General features: G+C 28.2%; 1 protein-coding gene across 1 annotated transcript; it reads right to left on the reverse strand.

The window, feature by feature from the left end:
- Positions 1–7,028: 7,028 nt before the first annotated feature.
- Positions 7,029–9,164, reverse strand: Phum_PHUM360690 (tripsin, putative; the record flags this gene model as incomplete). Its single annotated transcript, XM_002427992.1, has 7 exons — positions 7,029–7,187; positions 7,675–7,832; positions 7,922–8,166; positions 8,239–8,407; positions 8,571–8,728; positions 8,797–8,933; positions 9,057–9,164. The coding sequence occupies 7 exons, from the start codon at positions 9,162–9,164 to the stop codon at positions 7,029–7,031; spliced, it is 1,134 nt and encodes a 377-aa protein (XP_002428037.1).
- Between the last annotated feature and the right edge of the window lie 2,767 nt (positions 9,165–11,931).

Below are 11,931 nucleotides of genomic sequence, written 5' to 3' on the forward strand. Positions count from 1 at the left end.
ATCATTTTTTTTATAGTTTTAAGGTTGTGTGAGTTAAAACCACGATTACTCATCCACCGGTAATAAAACAATAAAAAAAAAAAATTTATATCGACAGGAAATGAAAATTTTTTTTTCCTTTTTTTCTTTACCCACGTCACACAACTTTCCGCCAAATCATAAATCATTTGGATTGAAAAAAGTAAAAAAAAAAAAAAAGAAAAAAAAAGGTTTTGACAAAAAAAACAAAATGGACTCCTCCTTCATAAAAAATAATAATAATAATAATTTTTTTTTCGTTTCGTAAAATGTCTCGACTGTCATATATTCGACAAATAAACCCCTGATACCCTCCCACCAGCCGCTCCTGCCACGTTAATATTTTTTTTTCCCCCATTTCCCTTTTACGTTTTTTTTTTTACCTGATTATTTATAAATATCATTAAATAAAAATAAATAACCGAGGAAAAAACAAAAAAAAAAAAGAGAAAAAAGATTTATAAAAAAAGTTTTCCCCGCACCCCCTCTCCTCCCATTTCCCGCCAAAAAATAAATACGTAAAATAGTATCATTTTACGTGGTTCGAAAGCTTTTATTTTAATGCAAAACGAAAAGCAAATAAAAGGAAAAAAAAAAACTTCTAAAGGTTTCCGATTGAGTGGGGGGACGGCGATGAAGGGGGGGGTAAAAAAAGAGGGGAGGGTTGAAAATTTCAAAATATTTATAAATACGTAAAAATGTTTTTTTTTTTTAATGACGCCTCGTGTCTCATCCTCCCTTTTTTTTTCCTTTATTATTTTTTCAATAAATTTATGTAAAATCAGAGTAAAGAGAGAGAGAGAGAGACAGAGACAGAGAGAGCGAGAGAGAGAGAGTGAGAGAGAGAAAATTTACATCACCGACAGCAGAAGACATTTAATGAAAATTTTTTACAAGTTTTCACAACAATGTTTAACATTTATATAACAAAAAAAAAAAAAAGTAAATGACTTTTTACACATCGGTTTTTTCCATTTTTTCTATTTTTCCATTTTTCCTTTTTACATTATCTTGTTTTTTTTAAATCGAAATAAAAACGAGAATCGAATCGAAAAAATTTTTTAAACATGGCCGCCAAATTTTTTTTTGTAATTAATTCGTTATAAGAAAAAATACTCGCTAGCATCGTTTAGCAAACAACGCATGCGCGCCTATCGTTACGGTTTTTTTTTTCTTTCGTCGTAGTCGGGATTAAATATTAATCCCTATTACGTCACAAGATACCTAAATACAAAGCAGACGACAAAAATTAATTTTAAAAAAAAAACTCGAGAGAATCAAGGACGACTCGAAAATACGTTTTAATGAAAAAAAAAAAGTAAATTAAAAAAAAAAAATTATATATATATATATATATATATACTTTTCTTTTTTTTTCCTCGTTTAAACATCATCCTATAGCGTAATATTTCAATTTCCGCTTTGACCTTTTCTTGTTTTCCTTTGTGTGTCACAAAGGATGAAACTTCATATATGAGAGAGAGGAGGGGGAAAAGGGGGAGAAAGGGAGACGAGGAAGAAAAATTCAGGACGTTAATAATAAATTTAATTGATTACATACAAAACAAACATGAGACACGTTACACACACACACAATAATTAAATTACACACGTTTTAAACGCGAGATTATCCAAAAAAGAGAGAGAGAGAAAGAACTACAAAGAGTAAATGAGAAAGAAGAAGAGGAGGAGAGAAATAAAACCAGATAATGAAAAAGAGAGAGAGAAAATGAAAAATAGAACGTGAAAATTTGAGAGAGAGAGTGGGAAAATGAGAGTGACTGAAAAAGAGAGAGAGAGAGAAGAAAATGAGAGTGACTGAAAAAGAGAGAGAGAGAGAGGAAGTGAGAAAACGAGAAAAAGAAAGAATGACTTAGACAGTGAGAGAAAAAATGAAAAATAAAATAGAAGTAAGAGTAAAAGAGAAAGAAAACTTTGAAAACCAGAGAATGAGAGAGAGAGAGAGAGAGAAAGTAGAGATCGTATTAACATAAGTAAGAAAAAAAAACCGTACTGAAAAATAAATTAAATTTTCATCTTATTTTTCCAACGTTTAAATTTTATATTTATATTAATACCGTTGGTTGTGTTAGTTTACGTACAAATCGTTTAGTATTTTCTTTTATTGTGTGAAATTCATTCAAAATTTTCTTTTCCCTTACCCTTCCCCTTTCCTCCCCGTTCCCCTCCTACCCCCTCCTCCTGTTTTTTTTTCGCAAATAGAAAAATTCTATTTTTTTTTTTATAGAATCCATTTCCTGTCTTTCAAAGAAAAGGGTTTTTTTATTTTTTTATTTACGGTTACGAATAAAAAAAAAAAAAATTTAAATTTTCCATTTCCGCAATAAAAATAATAATAATAATAATAATAATATTTATTTATTTATTTATAGAAATAATATATATATCTATATACATAAAAGACGATTTAAGTTTGTTTTTTTAAAACGACGTAAATTTTAAAAATGTTTTTTTTTTTTTTTTTCAAATCACATTACGTATCTATTCAAATAATAATAATAATAATAGTAGTAGTAGTAATAATAATAATAACAATAATAATAATAACAATAACAGAAAAGAAAGGAAATTCAATAAAAAGAAACTTTAAATAGACATTGGGCTGTCGGAACGGGAAAAACAAAAAAAGTGGAAGGAATACATAAGGTGAAGAACAAAAGCAGAAGACAAGACATACGTTACGATAGGAAAATTCGATAGTAGGAAAAGTTTTGAAAATAAAAAAAAAATAAACGTGAACTTTTCAAAAAAACAAAAAAACAATTTTAAACAAATTCTTCAATCACTTGAATTATATTATAGAAACAGAAAGAGAGAGAGAGAGAGAGAAAAACGAGTCTCGAAAAGTTTTAACAATCGAAACAACAATCGATCGATTTAAAAAAAAAAAGACAAATGACAAAATTTGAAACGCACAAAAACTTTTCATTTTTTTTTCAACGTGAAATACTCGTAGTAAATTTCGATTATCGTTAATGCGATACCACGATTCGATACTCGAAAATCTATCAATAATAATAATAATAATAATAATAATAATAATATTAATAATAATAATTTTAAAAATAATATATGATTTGAAAAAAAAAGAAAAGTTTTTTCAACTTTCATTCATTTTTCACAAAAAAAAAAAAAAAAAAAAAAAAAAATGCTCCATGAGTTTCCATTGAAAAAAAAAAATTACAAAACTATTTACCCGAAACCTGAATCTCATATATATGAAAAAAAACGTGGGAGAAGAAAATATAAAGAAATGAGAATAAGAAGGGAAAAAAAAGAAAAGAAAAGAAATTTAAATATTACAAATCGAAATTTATAAATTTTTTTTTCATAGCATCCGCAACATCATCATCATCATTTTTTTTTTTTTAAACTCCAATAATAATAATAATAATGATAATAAGTTTTTCCGGTTTTCCAGATAAATTTTGATTTTAGAAAAACAAATTTAAAAAAAAGAAAAAAGAAAAAAAATATCAGATGCGGATCCGATAAAAAATCCGATTCCTCTTGAATTTGAATGAATTCGAATAAAAAAGAAAAAAAGAAGGAAAAAAAATCAGGTTGTCCAACATAATACGCTCGAGAGGAGAAAAAAATAAGACGCGTAAGAAATTTTGGAAATGACGTCATAAAAAAAATAAAAATATCATCATCGTCCTTATCATCATCATCCCCACCGTAACCACCATCATATCATCATCATCATCATCATCATCCCCACTACTACCAAACAAACAACCGAACGAGTTTATTTTGTTTCCTTTCGCTAAGGTAAAACCTAATTTTTAAATCAAAAAAAAAATTTTTTTCGACCGCTTTAAATTTCTTCCCAAGTGACCCCGTGCCCCCCCCCCTTCCCCCATTCAAACGAATAAATGAAAAATCATTTTTATTATCATTATTATTATTACCGACCCCGCCCTCCCCTTTTTCTCTTCCTCATCATTTATTATTTTTACCTTTCCCCCTTTCGAATTTTTCTTTTTTTTATTACCGATAATTTTTCAAAATTTCAAAAAAAAAAATTTATATTATTATTATTTTTTTATTTTTTTTCTATTTACACGATAAAAATAAAAATCGTCGTCGTTCGAATTCGAATTTATAAAATTCATTCATTCATTCATTCATTCATTCATTCATTCATTCATTTATTCATTCAATCATTCAATCATCCATTTGATATTTTTTTCTTTTTTTTCCTTTTAATTCCTTGATTTATTTTCAATAAACGTGACATTATGAATTGACGTGGCAGCAAAAAATCGTCAACAAATAATAATAATACTAATAATAATAATAATTTTTTCAATTAAAAAAAAAAAAAACAACAAAAATTTTTCTTTCAGGTTTTGATAATTACCCTCAATTATCCATTAATAATTATCCAATTATCCGTTAAATCATTTCGTAAATTAATAATAATGATGATAATAATAATGATAATAATAATAATAATAATGATGATGATAATGACAAATTATAATAAAATACAAAATATATAAGAAAAAAAAAACCACGTGACGTGTAACCAAAAAAATTTTCAAAAATAAATATTCACGTTAACACTATTTTCAAATGCACATTATAACTATTATTATTATTATAATTGAATTTTTCCAGGTTCGGAAAAGAAATTACGCGAATAATAATAATAATAATAATAATAATAATAATGATAATAATAATAATTGTCATAACAATAATTAAAAAGAATTTTTTCGCGTTTTAAAATGATTTTCTTTTACTTATTTACTAACGTCGGCGTGACATTTTTTTTATTAAACGATAATGATAATGATGATAATAATAATAATAATAATAAAAGGGATCAATCAAACGTTGAAAAAACGTCAAAGCAAAAAAAAATAATAATAAAAAACTTTTTTTTTAACCCTCGTTAACCAACAACAACAACAACAACAATTCGTCATTCGCGTTAAAAAAACTTTTAAAAAATTTTTTTCGGGGACCGGAAGGAGTGATAGGGTGGAAGGGGGAGGGGGTGCGAACGTGTCTTTTTAATGGAGGATTAATGACGTTTGTAAATTTTTGAATTTTTTTTAACTTTTCACGTGACGAGAGAGGGAGACGAAATGATTTTATTCGCGCCAAAAATTTTTAAAAAAAAAATTCGAATTCGTATTAAGGGGGATAGGGGGAAGAAAGGGAGGGAGGGGTACGAAGAAGAAAAAGAAAAAAAACTTTTCTTACACTTTTCGCGACACTTAATACCGTTACAAAAAGAAAAAAAAATCCTTTTCACGAACGTATTTAAAAATCGAACGCACTTATTAAATCACAATCACTAAAATCCAATCCGTATCGTAAAAAATTACGCACTGTTCACACGCACTCATGCACACACGCACACAAAACAACAACAAACAAACAAACAAACAAAAAAAAAAATTTTTTTCGTTCAAAACGATTATTCCGATTTTTTTTTAAGGTAAAACATTTAATAATAATAATAATGAAATTTTTTTTTGTGACTCCGATAGTGTTATCATTGAGAAGCTTCGAGTACACGACTAAAAACTTTAACTTGATAACATGGAAGCTTTTCGTGCTTACGCTCCTACGCGTGCGTAAACACAAAAAAAAATTTTCTAAAAGTTTTCGAAATGAAAAACGTATTTTCCGTGCTGTTGGTATATATATACAGCTTTCCTTTCTTTTCCTCTTATTTAATCAAATCTATCGTAAAATCTCTTTCTCCCCCACGTGTAAGAATGTGTGTGTGCGCGAGAGAGAGAGAGAAAAAAAAATTTTTTAAGAAAAGAAAACACGCGTTGTTGATAATAATATTAATAATATGCAACAATTTTTCAAAATGAATGTTGTAAATTAAATTAAACGTAATTATAATTAAAAGGAATTTTCAACTTTTTCACTTTTCTTCTGCTTTATTTCCTTCTTCTTTTCCCTCTCTTTCTCTCTCTCTCTCTCTTTCATTCTGTAACTGTCTCACTTTTAACTTCATTCATTTCATTTGGAAACTTTTTCCAAACGCACGTAAATAATTATTTTTAAACGAAAAAAATAAAAATAAAAACCGACGAGTGAAAAACGATAATAATAATAATAATAATCAATCGGATAAACGTTATAAAAAAGAGGTCACGGGTCAAAGTGTTATGATATGACGACAAAAAAATTTTTTTTTTTTTTTTTCGGCCCCGGCTGGAATTAATTTTTTATATATTCGAGAAAATTTTTTTTTTATTAAAAAAAAAGTAACGCAAACGTGTTTGAAACCGTTTTAAAAGTATTATTATATAACAAATAAATATAAAAGTAAACAAACGACGTCAAACAAACAAACAAACAACGACGGTAAAAAAAAAAAATTTTTTTTTTCGCAGGATAAGAAAATAATAAAGCAGATGATGATAAAAAAAAAATAAAGCCAAAAGTTAGTTTTGCCCCAACATAAATCCATTTTATTATAAATCGTTTGTTATTATTATTAAAAACAAACAAAAATCAATCAAACGACAAACAAAATATCGATCGTGAGAAAAAATAAATTGTAAGTAAGAACGAACGAACAAACGAACAAACACGAAGCTACGACAACCTGAAAATTTTATACGACGAAAACAATAATAAAAAACTCATTCGAATCGTCGACAGCAACAACAACAACAACAACAACAACAACAATAACAACAAAAGCAACAGCAAAGGTTCGATCACGTGTTTAAAAAAAAAAAAAAGGGAGCATTTAAAAAAATTTTTTTTTTTTATTTTAATAACCCAAATTTTTTCAAACGTGCCAATAATGACATTGGACTCTCTTATCAAAAAAAAAAAAAAGAAACACTTTAAATTTCTTATCACAAAACTAACGACGTCGGTACTCGATTAATAATAATAATAATAATAATAATAATATGTTGCGAACGCGTATCGGCGGTCATTAGGGTTCGAAACAAAATTATCATTATTATTTTTATTTGTCTCCGTGACTTTGCTGGAATTTAAAGTGCAGAATTTTTTATTATCCAGTTTAAATATTTGCTGACTTTTGTATAAACAGCCGGCCTGTCTTCTCCACATCTGATACCCCAAGAAACGACTCCTATAGTTATCCATCTTTTATTTGGTAGTTGATATAATAAAGGACCACCCGAATCACCCTGATAATAAAAATCCATATATGTATAAGGGATAAAAATATTCTTATCAAACACTCCCTCTCTCTCTCTCTCTCTCTCTCACTCTCTCTCTCTCACTCTGATTTTCAATTACGTAGATAAGAATTTTTTTTTTTCCGGCCGTTTATTTATTATAAAAAACCGGGGATCCCCCCTGAACCGCTAAAAGAAAACAAAACAAATTTTTTTTTTTTCGCGTTTGTTATTTTAAACAAACAAAAGCTCTTATTAAAATAATTACTGTCGAAACATCAAACGATACCATAGAATGAATGAATGAATGAATGAGAATGAAAGTATTAATAACGATAGGGAAATCGTTTAATTAAAACCTAATTTAATTATACCAACATTAGAGAGAGAAAACCAAATTTCCAGGTAACTAATATTAAAAAAATAATTAAAAGGGTAGGGGGTGATTTTTCTCAAAGAAGTGGGGGGGGAGGGTGGAAAAAAAAAATTCACTTACCTGACATGAATCCCTTCCGGATTGTCCTCCGGCGCATAAATTTGTTTCCAATATCGGTTGTACGAATTCATTATCGCATTTCGTATTGTTCCAAACGGGTACTGATACTTCCATTAATACGTTACTTGTCGGTCCCCCGTATTCTATTGCTCCCCAACCTTAAAAAAAAATATAAAAAAAAAACGCTCGAGTTTTCGTTTCAATTAATTAATTAATTAATTTTTTAATCCAACCCTGGAGATGTTACCTATAACAATGGCTTCTTCGTCAACAAAATCTGCTCCGGGTTGTGGAAGACAAACGGGCCAAGCGTATGAATTAAACGTTATCGGTCTGTCTGTTTTCAAAATGGCGATATCGTTTTCGTAGGAATTCATATCGAAATCCGGATGAGATTTAGAATCGGATATACGAAAATCTTGAGTTCTCGTTTCTCCTATTTTAGTCAAATCGTGTTCACCCAATCGAGCGATGACACTTTTCGGATTGATCCTAAAATTTGAATTTAAAAAAAAAAAAAAAAAAGGAATCCTCCATTTTGGCATAGCTATAGATATTTCTTACCCTCTAAAACAATGTGCTGCTGTTAGTATGTGTTTGCTTGTTATTAGTACGCCACCGCAAAAATGTTCACGATTTTTAATTAAAGAAACCATCCAAGGCCATTGTTTTGGATCAGCAGGCCTACCACCAACAACTCTCGAATAATATTCGTTTTGATTAACACCGCAACCTAACAAAAAAAAAAAATTTTTTTTCTTTTCTTTTAAAATTATTTATAAAAAAAAAATTTAATTTAAATTTACCTCGTCTATCTTCAAAAACAATTTTTTTTTTCTCATCCTTTTCCTCGGGTTTTCCTTCTTCCGTTTTATCAGGTTCGTTTACATTTTCACGATTCGAATTCGTTTTTTCCTCATCTTCTATAATGGCATCTATAACTGGTGCAAGATCGACACCGATCGCGGGTAAATAACCCGCTGGATTTCCAGAAAATGATTGACCCGTATAAATTTTATATAAATACGAATCCGGACAACAAACTCCGACGTACCTGAAAAATGACAAGGTTTTGGAAATCCGACAACGATGAACCAAAAATCGTTTTTATTATGTTCTTACACTCGATCGATTATGCAAAAATAATCCATAAATCTTAATTTATCAACGTTGAATTCTGGTAGTGGACATCTTAAAAGGTGAGTACATTGTCCTAAACCACCATTTGGTGTTATGCATCTTTGAGGATTTGAAACCGGCTGAAAGCAGACGAAGAAAAATCAAAAAAAAATTCTGTCAATTAATTTTTGTTTGTTGTCTCGAATCAAAACGACGTTTAACAAACAATAATACCGAAAAACAACAACAACAAATGATCTTACTCTCATTGCGTTTACAGGATTTGGAATTTCTTCTACTATTATTGTATGTACTGGTACAACCTGACCGGTGACAACCGTTATCCACGTATCCATTGATAAAACAATCATTAATAATATATTAATAACAACCGACGACATTTTTTTTTTAAATTTTAATATATATATTCAACTTTAATTTATTACAACAATCCTTCATAAACTGACAAATTCATCTTGTTACTAGTATTATTATTATCATCATACATCGTCCCACATATTTAGGCTTTCTCTTCCGGCATTTTTATTTAATAAAAAAAAGTCATCACTCAGTTACTCAGTCAGTCTTAAGTCAACAAAAAAATGTGCCGAATTAAAAAAAAAATTTTTGATAAATAATATATCAGGTCATTATTTAAACTTTGCCATTATTATTATCATTATTATTATTCGCATATTATTTATTTATTTCCCGCGAAAGCTTAAAAAAAAAAAAATTGCCCCTTTAAAATATTAATTATACAAAATGTAATTTTTGTAAGCGTTTAAATTACATGACAATATTTGTAAAGGGCGTTTTTTTTTTAATTAAATTTTCTTTTTTTTTTTTCGGTCGACAAAAACGACAAAGTTGCGACAAATTTACCTTTTAAAATACAAAAAACGAATAAAAAAAAATTAATACATTTAATAACAATTTAAATAAAAACAAAAAACAACAACAAAAAAGCGACAACAACAAAACGACAACGATAAATGCATGTGTGAAAAAAAAAAATTAAAACGTGAATAAGGGTGAGGTGGGTGTGGGGGCAGAAAGGGAAGGGGAAGGGGGGATGAAAAGGCACAATAATTTTGGATTAAACTTTTTTTTTTTTATTGGGGGGTCGCAAAATGTTATAAATTATTTGTTTTCATTCAAAACTGAAAATTCATTACGACACAAAACTTTTTTTTTCTCTTCTCAAAAAAACGTGCGAAACAGACGAAAAATAAACGATAAAAAAAAAAAAGGATTATTAAGTGTTAAATACATACGCGCAAATATAAAACAAAAAAAAGGAGAGTGGGGGGAGCGGGGAAAGGGGAAAAAGGGGGGGGGTAAAAGAAAAATTAATAAAACTTTTAATTTAAAAAAATTTGATGTGATTTTTTTTTCGCATTCGCACTCGCGTCATATAAACTTACCGCACATTTTTCTCATATTAAATTTATCACGCATGTGCGTACGAAAAGTTTACGCACTCTAATTTACCCCTTAATTATTATTTCAAAAAATGTAAAAAAAAATTAATTAATTAAAACAATATGCGACTGAAAAATTGCATTTGACGCGCATTTCAAATTTTTGTTTTTTTTTTTTAAATTCATTTAATAATTAAATTCTTTATTATTTATTTTTTATACGTTTAACCGATGTTTCGACACTTTCAACGCCTACTTTTTCTCATTTACCCCCACCCCAACACCACCCCCACCACATTAAAACATTCTATAATCTTCTAGAAGTCCTAAAAAAAAAAAAAAAAATTAAATCGAACCCACGCGCTACTACTTATTTAAATGAGTAATTTTTTAAGAAATTATTATCATCATCATCATCATCATCATCATCATTATTATTATTATTATTATTATTACGAAATGGATTTTAAATATAAAAAAAATCCCATCATCATCAACATCATCATCTTAGAAATTCATTACGGTAATTTTTTTATTAAATGTAGTTTATTCCTTTTATAGTAAATTATTGTCACACAACCTGAGTTAACAAAATCATCGTTTGTACCAAAGGGGTATTAAAAAAAAAATAAAAATGGCGACGACAAACAACTTTCACTTTGTATATAAAATTAAAAAAAATTTTCTTTTACCGACCCCATACGCGCGAGTGATGATTTTTATTCTCTTTTCATATTCATCATCGTGTGTTTAATATTAAAAAAAAAAAAAAATGGCGGACGTATCCCGAGTGAAAAGGGGGAGGGGGGAGAAAAGAGAAAAAAAATCATATTTATATTTTAATCAATGTCTGCGAGATAAATAAATAAATCCTTACATATATATTTAATTTTATTCTTTTCGTTTTCGAAAAAAACACGATATATATTTTCTATTCATCCCTTCTTCCACGGCAAAACAAAGATCGGTTATAATCCTCGAATAAGATCAGTTGGTACTAACGTAATAATAATAATAATAAAAAATGGGATGAACCCCCCGGGGGGTGTGGGGGTTTTGTCTAATGACACGAAAAAAAAAAAAAAATCAAACGACGTCGTTAAATCGACCGTGTAAAAAAAAAAAAAAAAAAAAAAAAAACGAAGAAGAAGAAAATGACCTGCGATGGGACCAAGACAGATTGTGACGTCAAAAAAAAAAGATGTCGGAAATTCGTAGTTTTAAACGATTTAAGCAATAAATAAATAATTCGTTACATAATAATTATTATTATAATTTCGAACGAAGAAATTACGAGTTTAAATAAAATATATATACGTAATAAACAAAAAAAAAGTGTCAATAGAATCGAAAAATTAATTAAAAATAACGTCGTCGATACGACGACGCCACACAACATAATGTTACGACTTTTACGTAAAATTAAAAAAAAACTTTTTCTTTTTTCCCTTATTTGGACGTGGCAGGAAAAAAAAAACAAATTTTTATTTTTCGTTTCTCTCTCCCCCTCTCTCTCTTTCCATCTTTCTCTCTCCCGTTTGTTTTACACAATTTTTATTTTATTACTTTGTTTTTATTTATGTAGTACGACAAAAACGACAAAAAATGTAAAAATTAATTTTTTATTTCGAAAAAATTCAACCGTTGAAAAAGGAAAAAAAAAATTTTTTTTTTATTATTTTCCTTTGAATTTCCTTTTTTTTTTACGCTTTCA

This window comes from Pediculus humanus, genomic scaffold (assembly GCF_000006295.1).
Source record: "Pediculus humanus corporis 1103172107775 genomic scaffold, whole genome shotgun sequence".
NCBI classification, from domain to species: domain Eukaryota; kingdom Metazoa; phylum Arthropoda; class Insecta; order Psocodea; family Pediculidae; genus Pediculus; species Pediculus humanus.